General features: G+C 36.6%; 1 protein-coding gene across 1 annotated transcript in view; it reads left to right on the top strand.

The window, feature by feature from the left end:
* Positions 1-10,936: 10,936 nt before the first annotated feature.
* Positions 10,937-25,552, top strand: part of plg (plasminogen) — a 35,643-nt gene continuing 21,027 nt past the window's right edge. Inside the window, exons 1-19 of the mRNA XM_016661301.1 lie at positions 10,937-11,076; positions 13,063-13,198; positions 13,277-13,383; positions 13,653-13,767; positions 13,862-14,001; positions 15,472-15,592; positions 15,669-15,787; positions 16,267-16,429; positions 16,840-16,964; positions 17,108-17,270; positions 18,241-18,392; positions 18,472-18,620; positions 19,288-19,381; positions 20,252-20,366; positions 21,763-21,837; positions 21,940-22,080; positions 22,173-22,279; positions 22,988-23,133; positions 24,265-24,417. Of these exons, the coding sequence (XP_016516787.1) occupies positions 11,028-11,076; positions 13,063-13,198; positions 13,277-13,383; positions 13,653-13,767; positions 13,862-14,001; positions 15,472-15,592; positions 15,669-15,787; positions 16,267-16,429; positions 16,840-16,964; positions 17,108-17,270; positions 18,241-18,392; positions 18,472-18,620; positions 19,288-19,381; positions 20,252-20,366; positions 21,763-21,837; positions 21,940-22,080; positions 22,173-22,279; positions 22,988-23,133; positions 24,265-24,417 (2,370 nt within the window). The 5' untranslated portion in view covers positions 10,937-11,027. The remainder of the gene's footprint in view (positions 11,077-13,062; positions 13,199-13,276; positions 13,384-13,652; positions 13,768-13,861; positions 14,002-15,471; positions 15,593-15,668; positions 15,788-16,266; positions 16,430-16,839; positions 16,965-17,107; positions 17,271-18,240; positions 18,393-18,471; positions 18,621-19,287; positions 19,382-20,251; positions 20,367-21,762; positions 21,838-21,939; positions 22,081-22,172; positions 22,280-22,987; positions 23,134-24,264; positions 24,418-25,552) is intronic.

Here is a 25,552-nt window from a genome sequence, read left to right as displayed (position 1 = left end):
CCTGTCCTCCCCGTTGATTGCTCCCCAGGTGTGTCTCATTCCCTTAATTACCCCGTGTGTATTTAAACCCACCTGTTGTCTGTGTTCTTTGTCGGATCCTCGTCGTATGTATTGTGGTTTGTGTTTGTTCCGTCTAGTCCGTTTGACAGTTGCTACCGGTATTTAGCTGCGTGCTTGTTCCTGCCGTGCTGCCTGCCTTGGACTGTTTGGGTGCTTATTCATCATTAAACCTTCATCATCACCATAACCTGGGTCTCAGCGTCTCTCCTCACCACCAACAACCTCACACCTTATGACACTAGTGCCAAAGCTTTTAGCCGAAACAAAAGTTTTTTCTAAATTGGTTTCCATAAAGCAAATTTATTTTTTAAATGTCAAATTATGCAAATATACGGTCAGTGGAAAAGCAGTTACTGTCCTGCCTGTAATAGAAAGTGGTCAGATTTTTGTTTTTTTCTGGTTTTGTTGCTGTTGAGAAGTTTTGTCTCGCCCGCTACGTAAGCTTGGCTGTTTTAAGACACAATATTCAACACAGTATTTGTAAAATTCTGAATCTTATCATTTCACAGGTGTGAAGTGTATGTGGATGTTTAGCTTAATTTACTCAGTTAAATTTACTTTTGCATCATTTGGGAAAAAAGATACTTTTAGGAGTACTTTAATTACGCTGTACTTTTTACTTTTACTTGAGTAATTTTATTATAAAGTAATGAAATCGCTACTCTTATTGAAGAACAAGCTTGTTTTAACCAAAAGTCACCAGACGCTCACCTCCAGTTTTTGTTAAAGTTTTATATTGAAAAGAAACTGATTTTTTTAACACTTGGGCTGTTTTTAGAAGCCGTAGAAATGTAATGTAAGTACAGAGACATAAGTCTCAAACTTTCCTCTGATGTTGTTGGATTTCTACCAGTGGTCCTCTGATCTGACCCTTTCGACCACAGTTGCCCCCCAATCTGAGTTAAAAATACCTGAGACAAAAGAACCAGGAGCGCTTTAAAGCCCTGCTTTTACTGGACTTTGCTTCCTTCTTTTCAACATGGCCGTAGATCAACCGGCGGCCTTCGTTCTCCACCAATCACTCTTCATCCCCTCCTGTCTCCGTCTCTCACACACCTGTTGCTTCTCCATTAGGAACACACACAGACAGAGAAACCCCGAGGCTGCTTGCTAATACTCGTTTAGGAAGTGTGGAGGAGGAAGGGCGCCTCCTCTCAGGTTACCTGTCCAGGTAAGGTGTTTGTTTAGCGTTACCTCCCAGCAGGCCGGACGTCCAGCCTGACACACACACAGCACTCTGAGAGGGGAGGCTTTGTTGATGTTTGAGAGCTGATACCTATTATGGAAACCCTCAAGATCGTCCTCCATGTTTTCTCATTCTTACCAACCAGCAGCAAAAACAGACTTTATACACATTCATTTAAAATGTACGAATTGAGTCAAATTTTGTTGCAAGGCTTGAAATAAAAATCTAATAAAGTCCAGCAGATTATGGAAGATGATTCTCAAAAGTTTAGTCAGAATTATTTTTTCCCCCAGTTAATCGAATCCTCTTATTTAGCAGTCAAAGTTATAAGTTATAGCCAGAAATAATATCTAGCATCTATTTCAGATAAAATGCATCCATTGTTCGTTACGGATGAGGGAGAAACGATTCGTCGCTGCTTCTGAGACCTATACACGACAGAAAATAGAGACTATTTTTGGAAATATGGGTTTGTAGAGTAGCAATGACCAACAAACTTTAACATAAAGTGTGAATCATGCAAACTCACACACTCATGAAAACACAGCAGGAATTATTTTAATCTACTCAACATGGGCAGATTAAATTACAGTGTGTCCCAATCAATGGAGATACTGTAATATTCCCAGATACAGTTTTATTAAACATAATAGCTGTGATTGCTTTTTGTAGTATCTCTGAAGTGAAATATGCTGACTTGCAATGGTTAAGTTGTAAATTGAATTAAGATGATATTTGTTCTGAGTCGGGTCAATTTAAAGGAACAATACTGAATAAACTTCGATTATGTGAGTCAAACTGTTTCATTACAAGCATAAAATGGAAATAAGGTGGAATCAGATGGTAGATTATTTATTTTTAGTTTTTTGTTTGTTTTGCCTGTTTTTTCCCCAGAGTAAGCATAGTTTTAACCACAGCAAACCGAGTTATTTGGAATGAAAACAAAAGAAGACTTGTTTAGAAGTCTAATTAGTTTGAAGGAACATGAAGTTTATGTAGCTTTCCTTCCCTCTGAAGCGGTTTTAAACTCTTCAGCATTCCTCAGTCTAATGCTCTGCAGGAGGTTTGTGTGGCTCCTCAGAGCCGTGACAAAACAAACCGAAAGCTCGCTCAAAGAAACCCGACACCTTCTCAGCAGATGACGAGCAGCGAGTATATTTAGCAGAAAGATTTGTTTCTTTATGATGCACATCGTCCTCTTTCAGCTCAGTCTGACGCAAAATACTTCCCTTATTTTCACCCAAAACAGGACTAGTTAAGATTTAAACGTTTTTAAAGGTTAGACACGTTTTATGTACTTTCTTTAAGATGCATATCTTTATGACGTAAAAGAAACGTTATACATTGAAAAATCTGTAAAGGTTAGAAGATGCCATATCATTGTTCTAAAGGTTTCTAAATCTAAAAAATGTCTTGTTCCACTTTTTCACTGCAAAAACACAAATCACAAAAGTATTTTGTTTAGTTTCAGTGGAAATATATTAGTTCACCGGAAATAAGACAAAACAAACTTACAAATATCTTTTCAGCAAGAATTAGGAGCTTGTTTTAAGTAAATAATTCTTGAATATTGATTGAAACTATCAGTTTTGCATACTGGTAGATTATTTCACCTTTAATATAGGAATAATTTCTTGTTATAAGTCAAATAATCTTCCAGTGGAACTACTACTTTTTAATTTCAAGTGTACTAAGAAATTTGCACTAGAAACTAGACAAAAATTACTTGGTAAGATTTTGATTTTTGCCGTGAAAAAGTTGGACGTTTTTTTTCCCCATATTATGAGTTATAATTTGGGGAAAATATCTTATTCCACTGGCAGTTTATTTAACTTAGTTTTTTTCATTGATATTAAGGAACTATTGACTTAAAACACGATCTATTTCTTGCTGAAACATACTTGAAAGTTAGTTTTGTCTTATTTTAACTGTGCTAAGATATTTGGCTAGAAACTAGACAAAAATACTTGCTAATATTTTAGTAAACCTAGATATTAGCAGTATTTAAGTAAAGAATAAAGCATATTTTTGTAGGTATTATTAAAGCAGCAAACTGGCCTCCTTCAGCCCAAACAGGAGGCGTAAAGCGGCTGGAAGTGTGGCCTCTGCGGGCTGACTGTGGGAGAACAGGTGGGCATAGTTTCTGTCACACAGTGAGAGATTGATGGAGTGGGTTAGAGCGCTGACGGCGGGTATTCCCTTACAGTAATGGCTGAGCCGGAGACAGCTGGGCACTGGACCCGATGCGCGCAGCGCGGCGCCCACGGCCGCCACATGGACATGCTTTGTGTTCCTCCTGAAACAACTTCAGATGGGACGCTAAGCTGCAAGCTGACCGAAAAAGAGCGACAGATTTAAAATAAACCATAATAAAAACAGCACACCGCTCTGTTACTATTATGCGTCCTTTAAACAGGTTAGGTTTTTGAGCGATACAAAACATGTTCATTTAATTTTTTTTCCGCACGAAATTAATCTTATATTATGAGATTTTAGGGATCATTTTCATGGCCACATGCATGCAAAAACGTCAGTAAAGCAGCAATAGTTCGTCTCCTTTGTGGTGAAGAAGAATACATTTAGTCAGTGGCGACCCCTAACGTTAGGGAGGATAACTACAGCAATCAAAAGTGAGGCGTCTTCAAGACCTTGACTATTCCTGAAGAAAACACGTATTGTATGTGTTGGTTAAGAAAATGTGCTAATCTGTGCAATTTAATGGGGAATATTTCATTTTTACCACACACAGCAAAAATGCTAAATATTACCAAATAATTTTGGTCTAGTTTCTAGTGCAAATATTTTAATACACTTCAAATAAGATCTTGTTTGTAGTCAATAATTCCTTGATATCGATGGAAAACCTCTTGTTCTATTGTCAGATAATTTTACTTATAACAAGTCATTTTTCCCATCTTATAATTGAAATGATACTTTTTCATCAACATTAAGGAATTATTCACTCAAAACAATTCCTACATCTTGCTGAAAAATTGTAAGTTCTTTTTTTCTTATTCCAAGTAAACTAAGATATTTGAATTAGCATTTAGACCAAAAATACTTGGTTAGATTTTGTGTTTTTACAATGAAAGGTTCATCCTGAGCAAGCACCTGGCGACTGTGGGAAGAAACAACTGCCTTTTAACATGATACTTCCTGCTCCAATGGCTGCAGGTCTTTTTTAAGGTGATTCAGTTTGTGTTGTCACAGAACTGATCAAGCCTTCAATCTCACCATTTGGTTTTATTTATTATTTTTGAAGACATATCTGAATAAAATGGAGAAAATTATGCTATGGGATTCCATAGATGCAAATCCTGAGCAAAAGTAAAAGAAATAATAAATGTAACTACTTGCACTACAAGTATTTCAGTGAAAAACATCCAACAATCTTTATTTTTTTAAAGCAATTTCCTCATTTTTTTCTCCCTCAGATATTTTTGTAGAACCAACTAACATGGACAAAGATGCTCTGGATCGAGTAAAGCAGTTTCCTCAAACGCCTCTCTCCAATCTGATGAGTTTGATACGATGAAGTCGATTGTGCTGAACATTTTTATCCGTCCATTTCAGGTCGTTAGCCAAACGTCGAAGGCGGACATGCTAAGCTACATCTTTACTGTTTCTCTAGCTCACGTGCAAAACCGCTGTGAACCCCCCCAAGGCACGCAGAGCGAAAAATACCGTCACTGTTTGGAGTTTGAGAGGCGAGCAGTGTTTAATCACATATCCTTCAAAACCGCATCGCCGCACAATGAGTCCAGTCAAGGGCAAGTCTCTTAAGCAATGCTTTAATCAAAGCAAAAATGCACTCAATTTAAGGAACAATGTCTAAAAAAACCATCATTCTGCGCCTGTTTTCCGGGGCCTTCCGTCCGATGAGGTTGTCACTGAAATCTCACAAAGCGCTGATGTTTTGAAAGAGCGATAAATTAGTTTTTTTTCCTGGTCCATAATACAAAACGGCCATGATATGTTCGTTGGTCTTGATAAGGACGATCCGTCGGAAAAAAAAATAAAAAATGATGATGCATCTGCCTCAGGATAAACATTTGTAGAATAGGATGTATTAATTTAGCGTTAGCTCTCATTTATGATGTTATCCAGCTTTAGAAAAGAGGAAAATGTAATTTAGTCTTCTTCACACCTTCGATTACACATTTCTTCCATAAAGAGAAAGGAAATTCAACTCATCTGGACTCTGGAAACGTCAAGAAAATGTCTTACAGGTGGCGCTACTAAACACACAAGTTTTATCCTGATCCCTAAGAGATGGTTTTACATTTAAATCAGTTTAATAAACCAGACCGCAATGGTTTCCTAAAATCCCTGAAAGATATTCTTAGAAATATTGGTAATCTAAAACACTGATTGAAATTGTAAAAGTTTGAGAATTATTACTGCAGTATAAATGAACAGATTTTAGCTAAGGTAGCAGCTTATTTTATGCCTAACTCCAAAAAATAAAAGCTGTTTTTAGGAGGGAAGAATTGTTGTTGTGTTCATATTAATAACACAAACTGGTACAGGAGGTTTAGTAGACTGTTAAATTTAAATTTATATCTAATCTGTCTTGTTAAAACCATAAACTTAAATATATTTTATAGGAATTTTAAACGATAGCCCAACTTAAAGTGCCACATAATTATGGAATGGAAGAAATTTTATTTTATGAAAAAACATCAGAATTGTCTGTATTTATCTTCAGCCTTCCTGACCTTCACTGCAATTACACTGAAAAAAAAAGTAAATGGAGCTCCAACTTATTTGGTCACAAATAATTGGAGTTTGTCAAACTTACTTTATTTACGTTTGTTTAACTTGACAATAAACTAACTAAATTAGCTTAGCTGAGCCTCATTTGATGACTTGTGACCAATTAATTGAATATATTTAAGTTGGCTCACCTGTTCTGTTTTTTCAGTGTAGTCTGGTTGTTTGTTTAGTCCAGTGGGAAGCTGAACTTCTACCCAGTATAAAGTCTTTTACAGATTCTAACTGGTATTTTATTTTGTTCCAGGATCATCCTGGACTTTTCTCTGTCCATTTTCCAATCAGATTTGAGCAGCTTTCTGGTCCCCACAGCATGATGCTGCCACTGCCATGTTTCATGGTGAGCATGGTGTTTTCAGAGTGACATGCAGTGTTTTCATGTCGGTCCAACGGTTTAATTCTGCTTTCATTTGACATGATCATGTTTTCCTAAACATTATTTTGAAGTCATGGAGTAAAGTCAAACTTATTTGTTTAGCACATTTCTGTAAAAAGGCAACAAAAATCACTTTACAGGATAAAAATAAAACGCAATAAACAAACAAAAACATTAGTAATGAAAAGTTGCAATTAAAGCAGGAATTAATGTATTTTCCAGTTATTATTAATCAAAAGCAGCTCTAAAAAGGGTTTTCAGCCTTGACTTAAAGGAAATCAGTTTTTCGGCTGTTTTTCAGTTTTCTAGAAGTTTGGTCTAGATTAGATTAGAAAAAGAGCCACTTCTAGACTATAATATGTGAAAATTATGAATGATTCAGTAAGTTAAAGTTCTGTTATGTTCTCACCTTTAAGATGCTTTAGATCTCAGTTTACCGTTTTTGTACATTCATCAGATACTCATGCTTACTTACAACAACCTACAAAGCAGCTAATGAAATGCATTTAAAAGAAACAGAAGACTTAAGAGTAGGAAAGTGTATTTGGTGTGTTTTGTTGTCATTATTTAGTTCCACAGTTCAAAAGAAAGAAGCAACCCTGAGCTGCAGCTGCAGAAAGAAGCCCGTCTTTTATTTTTTAAGGAGAGGGCGGCGTTCCTAAATTGAGGTCTGACAGTCGGATATTGATTGAGCTGAAACCTTGGACGCTGCAGAGCCCACACCTCTCCCTCGGTCTGCTGGATTTAGCATTGTTCTGGAAGAGACTGACCTTCAACTTGACTGATGGATAGTCCGTTTGCAAAACAATGGCTGAGACCTGAAACTTTCCTGAAGAAAACATGAGTTTTTAATAGTCGAACTGGGCTACAATTTTTAAAAAAATGGAAAATTGAAGGTCGATTCAAGAGATTTAGTTAAAAATATATATTTTAACATTTTTATAGTTATTTTCTTTCCAAATAATAAGTGAGGAAATGAAAGAAAATAGTAAGTGTAAAACTTTTGAGCAACATCTACTGAATTCTGCTTCTTAAATCAAGGAAATCTGACAAGTTTTAGATTTTGAACTTAAATTTGTTTTTGTGAAAACAGTAAAATGTGTTTCTCCAAGAGTTGAGAACTTAAAAAAACACAAAGAAGAAATACGCGGGAATGGGAACTATTTCCCAGGATGCTTAGCGGCGGCTCTTTGCATCTTTTCTTGCACCGTGAGGGAGATGGATCTGCGTTACGTTGTGTTATTGAAACAAATCATTTTAATGAGAAAAATGTTTTCTCACACTATTTAAGCCCTGATAAAAATAATTCTGAGGAGAATTCAGTGTAAAGCTTAATAAAATTCATTATTAGATCAGATATTTTTGTCCAACCAAGAATTTAAAATCATCCAGCATTAATTAATAAGTAATTTTTTCTTGATAATGTGATTGAAAATGTTACAGAAATGTGTCAGTGAAGACAGTTTTCCTGCCTAATGTGAAATTATTTGGTTAAAATTATAAATGAAGATCAATGTGCTATAAGAACTATAAAAACAATTTGAGACAACACTTCTGTTAAATCAACTTAATAAACTTTAATTTCTGAATGAAACCAAAACAATTTTCTAATTTTCTTGACTTGCATTTTCAAGGCAGCAGGTGAACAGTCATTTTTAAGATAAGGCTCCTCAAAATGTTTTACGGTGTAGAACCATATTGCTGCAACAGTTTATATCAAAGTATATTCATGTGTCAGAATGGCCCAGTCAAAGTCCAGACCTGTGTGTATACATCAGAGATGTAGTGGTAAGACTATACAGCTTCTGTTTGTTTTTTGTCTGAACTTGAGATATTTTGCAAAGATAAATTGACAAAGTTTCATTAAAACATTCTTAGCAAAAAAAAAGTGATTTTTATAAATTAACTCAGAAAAGCTGAATTTTTATTGATTTTTATACATTAAACATCAATAAAATCCTCTCTTCTTTAATATGTTTTATATGGACAAAGATCAACCGTTTTGATATCGTTGATATTATGTTTTTCTCTTAATGTGCAGTTTAACCTAAACACTTCTGCAGGTTTTCACTCTTTAATGCGCTGAAGGTTGTTTAACAAGCTGAAGCTGCAACAGCGTGTCCTGTGATTAAATTTGCAACTTTCTTCCACAGAGATCCGCCATTCTCTTTATGCTCCTGCCTCTCTAATACTTGTACAGGTTTTTCTTTCAGGTTACAACTGAACAAAGACAAAAATGTGTTTGAATTCTAAATAAAACTCAGACTTTTAATTCCTATAAAATGGCTTAACCTTTAAAATAAAGTTGATCAGAAGTAAAGGCAGCACCTGATTTAGCTTTGTGGTGCAGATCCTTGGACCCACCCACTCCCACTCTGATGCTTTGTGGTTCCCGCTCAGCGCTGCGACCTTCTGAGCAGGAATCAACACATCATCAGAGCTGTTTCACTTCCCATCCTTGACACCACATTTTTCGACTTCGGCGGTGTTTGTTGTCACTTTCTTTTCACACGCTGATGCTGTGAAGTGTTTTCTCTCTGCATTATTCATGCCTCTCTCTCCCGCTCTCGGCTCAGGGTGAAGGTGGAGAGGCTCTAGGCTTTCATTCAGGGAGTGAAGCGCCTGAAGGTTGCTGCCGTTCAACAGCACCCTCTAGAGGCCAGGAGCGGGAAATGCTTTGGAGGAAAGGCTGTGACTGAAAGAGACTTTAAGAAAACCAAAAACTCTGATTATTTATTGAAATCAGGTGGAATACAAAGACCAGATGATACAGATTAGAGGACATTTTATAGAAATTGAAAGTGTGATTGTTATTAACATTTTTCTAACTCTTTCTTAGCTTGAAAGACTGGTTTAACTCTCATTTAAGAGAGGAAACCAAATTCAGGATACATATATTACTTTATATACAGAAGAGAATTAAGGCCATTGGGAAAAAAAAATACTTTTTTCTAAAAAGTCTGACTTTATTTTAATCTCAGAATTCTGACCTTTTTTCATATAATTCTGATTTTAATCTATTTTAATCTCAGAATTCAGATTTTAATTTCAGAGTTTTGAATTTTTTTCCTCAAAATTTTGACTTTTGATCTCAGATGATTAAAGTCAGATTTTTATTTTATTTTAGTTACTGTATTTTTCCGACCATAAGCCGCTACTTTTTTCCCTACGCTTTGAACCATGCGGCTTATAGCCCGGAACGGCTTTTCTGTGGTTTTTTCTTCAACTGCCCACCAGGGGGCTCTTTAGCAGGAAGAGAATCATTGGAAGTCAGAATTAGAAATCAAGGAAGAAAGTGCTAATTTTCATTTAGAACAAGCACATGCTACCAGAAATTTCTTCATGTGATGCTGCTTTTAAGTTGAAGGCTCTCGATCTGACAGTACAGGCCAGTCAAAAAAAAAAAAACTTTAAAAAATTCTAATTAGAAAACATGAAAAATAAATAAAAATTTTCCAATAAAAAACATCTAAAAATGTAGAAAAGTAAAACGTTCTTTATCAATCCGACTGCCTGTCAGATTCTCACCCATCGTCTCATTTTTCATTTAAAGAAGTCAAGGAAGAATTTAAATATCTTGGAGATTAAATCCCCAAATATCCTCTCAGCTTTTAACAAAGAACTTTGAGTTTCTTTTAGAGAAATGCAAATCTATCATTCGAAGGTCAAGCTTGCCTCAACCTTGATTGCGTTTCTCTTTTTCTTTTTCACAATATTTTCATCTTGATTAGGAAAAGTTTGTTAAATCGTTGGATCAATGTAGAGAAAATCGAGAATCAATCACTGAAAGACTCAAGAGACTGACCCAACTTTACCAAATATTACTGTAGCATTCAGAATATTTAATTCTATTGTTGGTGAATTAAGATTGTGGATTTAATCGGACTGGATTGGATCTGAAATGTTGCACTGGGATGAATGGGATCAATAATACCGTCTAAACTTTGTACAGAGTTTGTAAAATTTATTTCCGTCCTCAGAAAACTAAACTCTGGATGTTCCCGTTGTGCGGAAAGTAGGTTGTTTTGAAATGACTTGTTTGCAGAGAAGGACACTGATCTCTCTTAGCTGAAGATTAACAGTTGATATTGATCCTGTTTCATCTGGTTCACATCAGCAAATCTGCAGTTTTGTCCTCTGAACATTCAAAAACAGGCATTAGTGATCGAGTCAAATTCATATATTCACCAAAAAATAAGAAGAATACCAGAGTAATCAAAGAAGGAAACAAATAACAGCAAGTATTTGTTGTTTTATCTGTGCTTAAAAGTAAAATCAGACCAGAATTTGCAGATTAAATCAAACAGAATCAAAGTCCAGGAGTCAGATTTTTAAAACCTAACATGGTGGGTTTAAAACAACAGATTGGGTTGTTTCAGACCGACTGTGCTCCTTCTTTACCAGAACACAGAAAGTGACTCTTGGTGAATGAAATACTTTGACAATGGGGTGCTGGACTGCTGATCTGGTCCAAAAATCTACCATAAACAAGGATTCTGACCCTTTGCTCTTTGCTGTCCTCGTCAATGATTGACGAATAACTGAGACGTCTTATTTATCCTCCCAGCTGAGCGACACCGTAAATATACATCAGAAGGGGCGGATGATGAGCTGCTAGTCTGAATCCTCAACATGGACTTATACAAGGCAGCTCTTCTGTTTGGAGCCTTCATCTGCTCTGGTAAGAAACAAAAATGTTGATTCCTTGAACCAAGGCTTAATAAGATGGTTTAAACACGATTTCACACAAACAGGACTGGATCAAATATTTCTGGTTTGTATTTTTTTTGTTTAAATGATTAAAAATGTGATGTATAAAGCTACCGCTATGACATGAAGTTACCAAGTTCTCCTTTAAGCAAAGTGCTTTTCACTGGATGTATTCCATTCATCGAATCTGACATCTAACCTGCTAAATCAAATAAAAATTCAAATAAAATGGTCACATTCTTATGTATTTATTGCAGCTTGCAGCTGTTTTGTTCCAGTCCTGTGTATCTTTCTGTCCTTGTCCCTTCAGTACTCAGAAAGTATGAAGTGTATAAAGCCTCTGTGCAATCTTTTTTTTTCTCAGAGCCTTTGCAGGAGGATTTTAAATCGCTGATTCGCTTTCAAATAAGTCAAAGAGGAGACATTTGATCGGATTACTCAAGCAGAAAATAGAGAATCATGTTGTATGTAGCTTTTTCTTTTGTATAAAAACCCACTTTAGAGTTTCGTACAACTCAACTTTTGTTAGAAAGAAAATAATGACTTTAATTTGTATTAAATCTTCCATGTTTCAGAACAACACAACTTTTAGGCTGCATTTTTTTTTTGTTACACCATTTTTTTTGGTGAAATAATTAAACATTGGGCATCTTAAACCAATGAACATTAGAGTAACAAGTGTAGTTAGACAACTTAAGTCTCAGAAACTATCTTTTTAAATTAAAACTAATCTTCTGCCCATCTTGCAGAAAAAATTCAAGACGTTTTGAAAGGACTAGATGTTTTTTTTTTCATGATATGTGAAACAAAAGAGAAGAGTTGATGGCTCACCATACCTGAAATCAGATTATTTTTATGCAGTTAACAGATAATTTAAAAATGATTAACAGTGAGTTCTATGACGCTAACTGGTCAGTGTAGCTAAATGCTACTAGCTTAAACAAATAACAAAAAAAGAGATGACAGTGAATGAAAACCTTAATGTAATTTGGATAAATGTGATTAGTTAAGTGAATCTAATCCAGTTTTATTAAAATACTAAATCTATTATTGTTATTATTATCTTTTTTTTTTAGCTAGCAGTCTTGGCTAGCATGCTAGCAGGAAAGCAGAAATGTATCTTATGAGAGAAGCATGAAGAAAATCAAACTGTTGTTTTAAATGTTTTGCACCTGTTATTATGAAAGTTCTGTTATTTATTGCATAATTTGTGAGTTAAAAATTAGTTTTGTAACCTGGAGTCGGACATTTTGTTCACTGATTATTCAAAACATTCAACTTTATATGCAGAGCTGAAAAGTTTAAGTGTGACAAAAAAAGAGACAGACAAAAATCTGTAAGATTCTGGAGAAATGTGATTCAGAAAACATCTTTACATTTTCATTTTAGAAGTGTTAGGAAATGTCTGAGTGGTTATAAAAATTAGAACATTTGTTAGGAATTTAAAGTGTGTTGAATGAAACCCTGAACATTTAGAAACCTTTGTATGACTAAACTTGCCATCACATTTTCTTACATAACGAGGGTCCACTAGGTCATGGACCTGCAAACAAATTTAGATAAAACAGTTCATGAATTGTCTCAAACATCCCAGTTTAGCTAGAATATTTCTTTTTTTTATGTATCATAGAATGAAAGACTCTTTGGTGTCCAGCAAACAGTTCTGTTGTTATTTTAGGTCATTTTTAATGTAAGTAGCATATATTGCATTAAATATGCAGAGTATAGGAATAAATAAGCACTTTTGTGTCATTTATGCTGTCATTACTACTTTTCGGTTCATTAACTTCAAAGGAAGTAAAAAACGAAGAGTAAAAGCAGATAATGCGTCCAACAAACACAAACTCAGCAGTTTTTTAAATCTTCTACCTGAAAATATGTACTTCTGTTTAACAAAAGTTGACGGATAAGATCATCGTCTTTCATTAATGTATAACATTTTTATTTTTTCTTCCAGTTGGTGGAACAGAAGTAGACGGTTACTCCAAAACCGAAGGCGCGTGGGTTCTCTCTCTGAACAAGAGACAGTACATGGTAAACAACGTAACCGAATGTGCAGCCAAATGTGAAGCTGAAACGTCCTTCACGTGCAAGTAAATCGTCCCCTAAAAACTCCCATCTTCTCCAGTCTCTGCAGTAAATTTAAAGTTTGATGCGTCTTTGTCTTCCAGAGCTTTTGTTTATGTGGAGAAGGATCAGGAGTGTTGGACAGCAGCAGCAAATTCAAAGACGGAGCTTGTTTTGCGCAGACAGAGCTGCGCTTTGTATGAAAAAAAGAGTAAGTTGCTTTTTGCTTTACTAAAAATGTTTCCCACTTATTACACTTGTCGTGTGTTAATGTTTGCTCTGTGGTGCAACAGCAGTGACGTTTGAGCCACGTCTGCAAACGGCAGCGATCAATGACAAGCGAAACACTTTGCTCTTGATTTGTGGACTCAAACATCACTGTTTGGTACCAGTTGCGTGATTCTGTTTGGTGCCAGTTGCGTGGTTCTGTTTGGTGCCAGTTGCATGATTCACTCTGGAAAACTACTTTGTTTTGTCTAGAATACCTCCTGGAGTGCATCAGTGGAAACGGAGCAGATTACAGAGGAACCAAAGACAGAACAAAAACAGGAAAGCTGTGTCAGAGATGGGATGCAAAATTTCCACACAGACCCAAGTATCTATTCACAGACTCCAGATTTATTCCACTTACAGTATTTGATCATTTTATATCTTTTTTTCTAACGGTTCCTTTTTTGTATCTCCTGAAGTTACTCACCACAAACTCATCCCCTGAGTGACCTGGACTCAAACTTCTGCAGAAATCCTGATTCGGATAACCAAGGTCCCTGGTGTTACACCACTGATCCAGAAGTCCGCTGGGAACATTGCAATGTCCCCAGCTGCACCGGTAGGCTTAAAGTAAAAAATAAAAAAAAAAAACAATAGAGCAAAGACTCCTTATCATATGTGAGGCCTCTGTGTTTTATTACACACAGAGTTTTGTGTGCAAAACTTTGCTATATTCTGCTAATGTTGAAAAAACACAATTTCAGTTAGAGGCTAGAGGAGTCAACACAGATCATACCAGAAACCTTGATTTAGGGTAAAAGTCGGCAGGTTTAGGGATTATCTGGACCCGTTGAATGACGAGTCAGTCTAGGACAGTGGTTCTTAACCTGGGTTCGATTGAACCCAGGTTAAGAACCACCCAGGTTAAGAACCACCTGGGTTAAGAACCACCCAGGTTAAGAACCACCTGGGTTAAGAACCACTGGTCTAGGAGAATAGGGGAAGTGGCTGTGGCTAGTGGCAACAACACCGCCAATGTTGAAAACACACAAATAAGAAATACAGTTGAAAATCCCATGCTAATAAGTTTGTCCATGTGATGGGGTCATTAAAAACATACAGAGCCATGATCCTCTGACTACTTCCTGTCGTCTTCTTCTTCATGGTTTGTTCCAGTAACATCAGTTGTTGATCATGTGACTTGTGGTGCAAAAAAAGTGTTTCCATTGCAGGTTTGTTAAAATTCGGCAAAATTTTACAGGAAAACAAGAGTTTTTTCAAAATAAGTGCGTTCCAAATTGTGCGACTTTATTGTCACTGGAAACTCAGTTAGCATTTCGCTGATGTCAAAAAAACATAATTTTGCAATTCTGGTGTTTCCATTAAATAAGAAATGCAATTTAAAATGACGTGAATAATACCCTCACGCGATGTCATTAAGAAAACCGTGACACGATCTTCTAACTACTTCCTGTCATTTTCTTCTTCGTGGTTTGTGTAGCAACATCCAGTGATGAGAAAAACGTTTTTTTAAATAAACCAATTTCAATGAAGCTGATAAACACTTCATCCTAGCACAAAACCTTTTTTTTCTTTTAGTGAAAACCATGTTTTTTTTTCTTATCACATTTCCACAAAGCAAATTTATTTTCCAATTTGCACAGTTTTAAGGTAACAGCTAGAAATTCTTTACATTACTGGGAAAGAACGCATTTCTTTAAATATTTGAAGGCAGAAATCTGAGAAAAATATTAGAAATCAAAGTTTTCACCATTATTGCAATTTAGAGTCTCTCTTTTGATGTTTTTGTTTCATAACACTCCTAACTTCTTCAGTGGGTGTCAGACCTGTAACTCCATCTGGTTATTTTACCACATGAACAGTTTTTCATACCTTTTGAATGACTGTTACTGTTGTGTGTGAGAAGAAACTCAGGCTAAACATGTCAGAATCTAATTAGCATGAACAGCGACTTCAAAGTTAAGCAAGAGCATTTCTAAAGTTGAGGTGGAATGAAAACATCACAAGGGAGAATAGGGGAGAATATTTGACTGGGTTAAAAAATGTCAACCTTCTGACTGGTTTGCAGAGGACTGCATCGTCTGCAACGGTGAGGACTACAGAGGAAAAACCTCCACCACTGAAAATGGCTTCACCTGCCAGCGCTGGGACTCCCAGACACCTCAAAATCACGGCTACAACCCTTCAACGTAAGACCAAACTGACCATGTTTAATTTTAGTCTCAAATACGTGTGATTTAGGGAATAAAATAAATCTTGTTGTAGTCTTCCAGAGAAGTTCCTGGAGGAGAACTACTGCAGAAACCCAGATGGAGATCCGCGGCCGTGGTGCTTCACCACCAGCCCGTCCAAACGCTGGGATTTCTGCTCCATTCCTCGCTGCAGTGAGTCCAAACATTTCTCTTTATTTGCTCCGACTCTTCCCAATCCTGTGCATCCTGTGAAACTCAACTATTTTATCAATTTCAGAACACAATCTTTATTTCTTATACTTTACCGTGAGAAAACACTAGCCTTATACTTTTTCACATTGTTGGAAGTTTATGTGGGAGATTTTAAACAAAGCAGAAAGGAAAATGATGCATGGCTTTCAAAATAATTTACAAGTAATTTTTAATTCTTAGCCCTAATATTTTTTTCTTAGTCTGGCCCTTTTACTCCACTGAACAAATGCAATGTATCCATAAATAAAAACCATGTTGCATATTTCCTTCCACTTCACTAACTCTACTTTCATTGGTCTGTCCCATAAAGTATTTAAAATTATACATAATAGTTTGTAGAAAAACTCCAGGTGTTCTGAGCATCTTAGAAAGCCGTTTTCCATTACTTGTCCCTGAGCTCTGCTGGTTTCTTGTTTCAGCATCGGAGCCTCCCACCATCGTCCCGGAGACGACCTGCATCACCGGCGAGGGTCAAGCGTACCGAGGAACGATCGCCGTCACGGAGACGGGTAAAACCTGCCAGAGCTGGGCGGCCCAGACGCCCCATAAACACAACCGCACACCTGAAAACTACCCCTGCAAGTGAGTGAGAACAAAACGCTTCTTAAATACAACGATGTGAATCGGCTTAGAAATATTAGTGGGATTTATTAACGCTCATGACGGAAGCAGAGAGCAGACATTTTCTGCATGTAGAGACGATTTTCTCGAGAAAACAAAGTTTATTTGAGATCACAAGATGATTGGTGTGTTGAACCTGATTACATCCTTCAAATGCCTCCAAATATCTCGAGAAAACCTTTGAGAAATTAACTCGCCATCTCACGAAAACTGTTTAGCTCGAGAAAACCGTTGGCATGTTGCCTCAATATTTCGGAAAAATAATCGGATAATCGATATGTGGAAAATGTCCATTCCCAGCTTCAGTAGCTCACGCCATTAAAAGCCCTAAAAACATTAATAATTGATTTGTCTGCGTTCTTCTTTTTCAGAGGTTTAAACAATAATCACTGTCGTAATCCTGACAACGAAAGGAGGCCCTGGTGCTACACCACCGACTCTGAAACTCGCTGGGAGTACTGCAGCGTGCCTCGCTGTGGAGACGCTCCAGATCCGGGTACAACAAAAAACAAAACATTTCTCACTTAAATTTAACTCCTAGGATTAAAATCCACTTCTGCAGCTGAACACAGGAAACATTTAGAGTTGGATAAAGAAAAGTAAGGCCAAATATTGTGAAAAAGTGGTTTCTCCGTGCAGCTGAAGGCGTGGTTCCCCCTGAAGAAGACGAAGACTGTTACAACGGGAACGGCAGCAGCTACCGGGGAATAACGTCACAGACGATCAGCGGGAAAAAATGCCAGTGGTGGAGTTCACAGACGCCTCAAAGACACAACAAAACTCCAGAGAGTTTCCCCTCAGCGTGAGTATTAACCGAGCAGTGATGGTAAATAATACATGCATTTTATTAAATATATTGATTTACATTTTTTAGATTAACTGCCTCCACTCAACAGAAGTCTGAAAAACCTTTAAAATACAGTAGCATAATCTCACACTGAAACATTTAAGTCAAATATGCACATAAGAAATAATACTTTACTCAAAATAATAATGTCAAACCTTTTTGTACTGTTGCTACACAATAAAAAATAATAGTCCAAATTATCCTCAATCACCAAAGTGCAACGTTTCAAAAAGTTGAAATGACTTACAGGCCACAAAAATATTATGTTTAATATTAAATTTGTAAGTAAATGAATAGTAAATATGCCTTTATATTTTTGTTTACCTTTTACCGTAACTAAAAATGAAATATGTTAAACAACATATTGAGTTGTTGTAAAAATGATTTGGAAATAAGTGTTTATTTAAAATCTAAAACTCTGATCTATTTAAAGCATAATTTAAATGTTTTATGTTGCATTTGTTGTGTAGAAATTGTTAATAGTTGTGACTCGATTTAATATTTAAACAAATAGCAATTATTTAGATGGGACTTTCTCCCTGATTATTGTACTGTAATGTTCTGCTTAGTGAGGTAACCTGTGTGAGGTTACTTTCTGACTTTATTTTACAAACTGGTGTGCCAATATGTATAAAGTTTTACTTTTTTAATGTAAGGTAATCAGTTTTGCCACAATAACCGATAATCAGATAATAGAACATTAACTGATTACATTTCCTTTAGATTCAAACTAAAAACTCACCATAATAAATGAAACATGGAAGAATATATTTTATGTGTGTTGATGAATTTGAAACTGTAATGTTTGCTACTGGTTTTCTCAATGCTTTCTGTCTTTTATGACTTTGTGTTTTTATGATGTGAAACATTGTTGATGAACTCGATCGATTCATTGGACATAAAGCGTGAAGCTTTTGTCTTTCAGGGACCTCAAGAGGAATCTGTGCAGGAACCCTGATGGAGACCGAGCGCCGTGGTGCTACACCACCGACCCCGCAGTCCGCTGGGAGTACTGCAACCTCGAAAAATGTTCCCCCAAACCCACAGGAGCACCAAGCCCAACTCCGGCTCAGACAGGTGCATCTTTTTCTTTATACACCATCCTTGTTGTGGTTTTACTCCTTGATAATTTGACTTTTTTTTGCTACTGTTTCAGACTGTAAGATTGGAAATGGAGCGACGTACAGAGGCCCGACCTCCATAACGTTGACGGGCGTGACTTGCCAGGCGTGGAGCGCTCAGAGCCCGCACCACCAAAACAGCTTCACGCCAAGGACCCACCCTGATAAAGGTCTGGAGGGAAATGTAAGAATCTTTAGAGTTTTTATTTATGCTATGTAGATTTATTGACAATTATTTACCACCTGTTAGTGTTTTTACTCATAAAATCTATTAAAATTTCTCTTTTTCCATGCTTATAATGTAAGAAAATGTTAAAAAGTCCAAATATTTGTACATGATCTGAATTGTCCAATAAATAAAATTACAAAAATAAACTCATATTATGAGAATAAAATTGTATGAAATAAAGTTGAAATAACACAAGAACAAAGTCCTGGTATTATGAGAATAAAGTCATATTTCTATTATTACAACTTTATCCTCATATTATTGCAACATTTTCTAAAATTATTTTGACTTTATTCTTGTAAGTCCATAACTTTCTTTTTGTATCATTATGACTTAATTCTTTTATTAACTAAAAAACAATACAGACATAATTTTTGTAATATTATGTCTTTGTTCTCATGCAAGTTTATTCTCATATTATTACAACTTTAATCTCAAATTATTTCAACTTTATTCTCAAATTATTTCAACTTTATTCTCATAACTTTTCTACTTTATTCCCCTAATTGTATTTTTAAATTTTTCTTTGCATGGCTCTGATATTCCATCTTATAATCGTGTATTAAAGGAGCCCTCGTTGCTGTCCGTTTATACTCACTGTGTCTCTGTAAATCTCGACCAGAGCTGCAGAAACCCAGACAACGATGTGAACGGACCGTGGTGCTACACCACTGACGGGAACAAGAAGTGGGATTACTGCCAGATCCCTGATTGTGGTGTGTAAATGTTAATTTGTACCTGCGTTGGTTGCTCAGTATATGACTGAACAGAAAAACCTTTACAGTTTTTTTAAATCACTATGTTCCAAAAAATCTTCTAGATAACACCAAACCAAATGAAATTCTCCTCTTGAGTCCTGATTCTAGCCACTTAAAAAACAAGTTGGAGTGTTATGGAACAATAAATGAGTTGGTGACTAAAAGTGAGTTCTAGATTCATAAAGTATAAGGATAAATGTTGGTTCTCCATGTTTGATTCTTGTTCTGGTTTGCTAAATAAACTAACAGGAGTTTCTCTATGTGTTGCTTGGATATTAGAAGTATGAAGCTGTGTATGTATGTTGGTGTAAAGTAATAAGTCCTACACGATTTCTAAAAGTAATAAACTAAAAAGCATAGAGAAATGACAACATCAGAAAGTATATAGCACAGATGGCAAGTTAAGACTCAGACATGGAGCCATCAAAGGCGGCGACAATCACGCAGTGTATCTGTTTGTTGTGTATGTGAATGCATGTGTATGACCATGATCCATGTAGCTCGGTCTCCCAGGCAACAGTCTGATATGACGGTCTTATCTAAGAGCAAGTCTTTGGAAGCGCTCAGCTCCATGGATGTCTTCAGAAGGGAGTGAGGTGGGAAAGAGTGTCTTGTTTACAAATTATCCAGGAGATTTGAGAAAGGGGAGCCAGCTCAGATGGAGACAAAATGCTTTAGGTCAGGTAAATTTTAAACTACAATCTGCAATCAACAAATGAATCCTGGAAACCAACCATGGATTAAATCTTTATCATTGAAGTTTTAAAAAGCAGGCATTTTTCTCTGTCTGCCATTATAAAATTTGAGGACTGTGAACTGTCTTTGTAGCTGGAATGGACTGTGGGACGCCGGTATACAAGCCGAAGCGCTGTTTTGGTCGTGTTGTTGGTGGCTGCGAGGCCAAACCTCATTCATGGCCCTGGCAAATCAGCCTCCGAACCAGGTGAGCATAAAAAACGAAATGTCAAAAATGATAATGGAACCAAAACACAAGATTTTCAACTTTAAATTATTTATTTTCAAATCAAAGTTTATTTGTATTGCACATTTCAGCAGCAAGGCATTTCAAAGTGCTTTACATAATTAAAAACAGAAACCCAGAGTCATGTAACATTGAATAAACAGTAAAAAAGAGAAATAAATAAAATAAATAAATAAATTATTCATTACACTTTTTCACAAGACCAATCTAAAGGTGTTTTCACACCTGACAGTCCGATTGGGACCAAAGGTGCAACATTTGTTACATTTTCAGCTGCTGTAGTTCACTTTCACACTGCACTGTGTCAAATGATCCAAACTAATTAACAAACCTGTTCCCCTCCTCACCTGTGGTGGCGCTGTACCAAGTCACTGAAGGAAATGTCACAAAAACTCTGAAGAAGACACTGAGCACAAATTCCTTCTTCACAAAAAGTAAACAAAAATGGAGCAGTCAGATTTTAGCAGCTGTAGATTTTCTCTTTTGGGTTTGGTAGAAAAAAAAAACACGAGTCTTTTCTCCTGCTAGCGCTGAACTAGCATGTTTGTTTTGATTGTATTTACCCAGAATGCCCTGTGCTATAGTCTGCTTCCTGCTTTTGGATCAGACTCCATTCTCCTTGGTTTTCACATGTGCATCCGAACCGCACCAGAGTTCACTTCAACCAAACTGAGATCTGGGCTTGTAGATGGACCAGAGTTCACTTTTTTGGTTAGAATCAGAGTTCAGTTATGCATTCACACCTCCCCCAACAAACTGGACTTTCTAGATAAAAGAACTGGAGTTGGATTAAAGTGGACTATACAGAGCTGGTGTGAATGGACCCTTGGATAATGAGGTTTTAATCTGGTCAGTCCTGCCTATTTTTGGCTCCTTTCAGAATGAACTGTCACTTTAAATCTGCCCCCAATCTCAATGTTTATGCTCGCATGTGAAAATGGCTGCAAACAGATGCGCAATTATGTAAACCTACATCTTTGAAAAACAGAAGTGGAGCCTCCTGCACAACCAATAAGAATGCAGCAAGTGGTTTCTGAATGATAAATCAACACAAAACACAGCGCACTCCACGGTTAAACCAGCTGACCAAACGTGCTGGAACAATGCTTGGGTTGCTAGGTAACAGGGTTAGGCTCAGCTGGGGTTGCTAGGTAACGGCGCACTGCCTGTCGAATGTGACTTAACAGCCTGAAGGCTTTTGAAACAAGAACATTAACTCATTGCCAAAAACTGGCTGTTTTTTCAAGCACTTGGGCTTTTTTTTTAGAAGCAGTTTAGGCCCAAATGTAAGTACAAAATGTGCTAAATGTGAATTTTGCAACACCTTTACTTATTTCATGATCTTTTCTATTACCAGCAGAGGAATCCATTTCTGTGGTGGGACTCTGATTCACCCACAGTGGGTCGTCACTGCTGCACACTGCCTGGAAAGGTCAGACAACAGAAACTTTACAGCAGTACGCTTGTATAACAAATCCTGTAATTAAAATAACACTGGATGGCTGATTTGCATGGACTTGCTCTGCCGTTGCAGGTCCACACGGCCCTCAGCCTACCAGGTAGTCCTGGGAATCCACAGGGAAACAGCTACAGAACCATCCAAACAAATACGGCAGCTGGAGAAACTGGTGCTGGGACCTAATGGAGCGGACATCGCTCTGCTCAAACTGCAGAGGTTGGTAAAAGTCTGATCATGATCGTGTCCCAGCGCAGCATGATGTTAAGTCGATTACGTAACCCCATAACTACACACTTTTGTGTTTTCAGCCCAGCTGTTATAAATGACAAAGTGCTTCCTGTTTGTCTGCCAGAAAAGGACTACATTGTTCCCAGTGGAACAGAGTGTTATGTCACTGGTTGGGGTGAGACGCAAGGTACGTCACAAGATGCCTTAAGTTTCAAAAAGCAGGCCAACTAAGATCCAAAATGTTCAGAACATTCTCAGCAGATGGGTAAAAACCAAAAAATAAATCAGAAAATGCTCAAAGCGGGAAACAAAGCACAATAAATCAAGACTTGCAATACATCAGGATAAGTATCAAAAATACATAACATTACATTTCAAAAGCTGCAGTATGTAGCTTTTATAATAATGTTTTTACATATTGTTGAAACATATAGTTGAGACCTCCTCTGGCTTCTCCCAGGGCTGGCTAGGACCACCAATCAGAGAGAGGGGGCGGGTCTTAGCGCAGTCAATCATCTCCTTTTTGCTAGTGCTACAGTTTCTCCCTTTCAGCAGATCTTGCTGAGAATGCTAAGGCTACATAGCATGGCCACTGAGTTGTTTCTCCACTATTGGCACATTCAACAACGTGTTCACGAGGTTGATTGACAACGTTAAGACCCTCCTCCAGGCTTTGATGGGTTGTATTTGACTGGGAGCGGTGTATTTCTTCAGACAGTAATAGCATATCAGGAAAGAATTGGAGGAGATCTTTTCACAGATTATCTGTCTCACATTTTACCATTACAACAACAAATAAATACATATATTTTTAAAATAAAAGTTACATACTGCAGTTTTAAAAACTGTTGGGGAAATCTTTTGGGAAGGATAACAGCAGGAATGTGTGTTGCAGGTACAGGAGGTGAAGGTGTGCTGAAGGAAGCTGGATTCCCTGTGATCGAGAACAAGAAATGCAATCAGCCATCTTACCTGAGCGGAAGAGTTAGAGACCACGAGATGTGTGCCGGAAACATTGATGGAGGAATCGACAGCTGCCAGGTGCAGAAAGCTTGCATCACTGTACACTCAGGTTTATGTGATCACTTTGGTCAGGGCTGTCTAATAAACAATCTAGTTGATTTTAAATCACACAGACGAAAATGTATGTCATAATTCACCAGATACAAATTTGGAAGTGAATTGATAACTCTGAAAGTGAATTAGTTCAAACATCATTTATTAGTTTTCTAAATATTCATAATTTGTACAGATCAATGATATTGTTTAATGTTGGAGAGATGGTGTAATTAATTTATCTACCTACTTACTGTCCCATTAAGAAGCAGGGCAGGAATGTTATTACTTTAGGGCCTATTTTGATTTGTTTGAAGCAGTGGTTTCTTTTTTGGTCAGTTTCCTACGACGGGGCCATTATAGATAGAAAAATAAAACAAAGGAGAAGTACATTTTCACCAAAATAATCTAGAAAAAACAAGAACATTTTTAGATATTTTTTTATGTTTTGGAAATCACTGCAGCTTAAATTAAGTATCTTTGTTTTTATTCATATTACTAGTTGTTCATATTTTCTGCCAATTTTAGAATTGTCTTATTATTTTGTACCAAACTTAATTGTATTTATTGTTTATCTACCTACGATGTTGTGATTGTTGTGCAGTGCTTTAGTCAGCTTAAGTTGTTCTAAATGTGCTTCATAAATAAACTTTGACTTGAGAAATTTTGAGATTAATCAAAAACCTTTTAGAAAAAAAAATCTCTTTATTTTTGACTTTCTGAGCTGACTTTTGGAGCTCATTTTTTTCTAGAAAATGTCTGAGATTAATCTGAAACATTTCAGAATATTTTGGCAGAAATTCTCTCCTCTTTTTTACATCTACAATGTCCCTTATCTGCCATCGTAGTTATCGTCGCATGATCCAATTCTAAAATATTATACTTTTGAAACAATATTTGCAGCTGTTGTTTTTAGAAGTATCTCTTTATTCCCTTTAACAAGCTGCTAACAAATCAACCACAAGGTGGCGGTATTGTAATAGCTGCTTTTCACTCCCATTTTCAAGCCAAATAAAAAAAAATCCCTGAAAATGCTCCTGTTTAAATAATTTTCCAAATTCAGCAAAATAAAATGTAATGTTAACATGTGTGTGGCTTTTTTTTTTTTTTCAACAGGGTGACAGCGGAGGTCCTCTGGTGTGTCATGAACAGAATAAGTATGTCCTGCAGGGTGTGACATCATGGGGTTTGGGATGCGCCAACGCCATGAAACCTGGAGTCTACGCTCGAGTTTCCAAGTTTGTGGACTGGATCGACAGGACAGTAAAGGCCAACTGAAATGTCCCAGCATGAAATGTGACTGGAGGTCAAAAACAGCTGCACACCTTCCTAGTTTTGGGTTTATGTGAGTGTTTTATGTAACAGGATTACATTGTATGATGTTTAGAAGAAACCTGGAACCAATATGTGATTAAGAGTTTATTGATGAAAATTCTTCTGTATGCTTTTTGAATTGATTGAATAAAATAAATTACATTGGTTTTGAATCTTTTCATCTTCATTCTTTTATATGCTTTATATTTATCATGTCAAATAAAACATTTTAAAATGTTTTATAGGATAGCATTAATAAACTGACATTTTTCATGTCAAAGCGATTATCTTTTGCAGAGAAGGATTCTTCATAGAATCAAGAAAATTAGGACAATTTTTCTTTTCATGGTCCTTCCTTCTCACAGCCATCAGCATCTACAACAACTCTGAAAAACTTTGGATTCATTGAGTTACAATATTTAATTTCCCGTAGGATTAGTAATTAGGTTTTAGCTTAATTGAATTTATAACAGGGTCTGCAATAATTTAAACAGCAACTTCCCCCGAAATCCAGCGAAAAACATGTTTGGAGCCGCAAGTGTGAAAATTTGTTCTGCAAAGAATTTATTCTGCTGTTCCTCCGTCTTCATGATGCTGTTTGACTGAAGTGCCCCTGAAAGCTTCTGCAGAACAGCTGAGAATGTAATAAAATGCTCTGGTTTCAACCTGAACACATCATTAGAAGTCTGTTTGTAGTACTAGATTATATAGAAAAGCTATTTTTTCATTTGTGAAAAAAAAATTGAAAGGCTTGAATAATTTTAAAAATTTAATAATTATGCACCATTTTGTTTGGTCAATATCATAACGTAGATTGGAGTTTGTCACATTTGTCATGAGTTCCACAGCAAAACAAAAAACTCAGTCCCAGAGGCAAGGGCGTAGGAACGAGTCTGTCATTGGGGCAGACGCATATCAGAAACCTGACAGATCAGTAAAAGGCTTGAGCAGGAATGTCATAAACTATTGTGCCATCAACACGTCAGTAACGCATTACTCTAATCCAGGGGTGTCAAACTCAATTTCACCGAGGGCCACTTCAGCATATTGGCCCCCCTCAACGGGCCACATTGACGGTACAGATCAGGAG

The sequence above is a fragment of the Poecilia formosa genome, unplaced genomic scaffold, assembly GCF_000485575.1.
Source record: "Poecilia formosa unplaced genomic scaffold, Poecilia_formosa-5.1.2 Scaffold322, whole genome shotgun sequence".
NCBI classification, from domain to species: domain Eukaryota; kingdom Metazoa; phylum Chordata; class Actinopteri; order Cyprinodontiformes; family Poeciliidae; genus Poecilia; species Poecilia formosa.
Note: the sequence above shows the minus strand (reverse complement) of the source record. Positions and strands in the feature narration are given on the sequence as shown.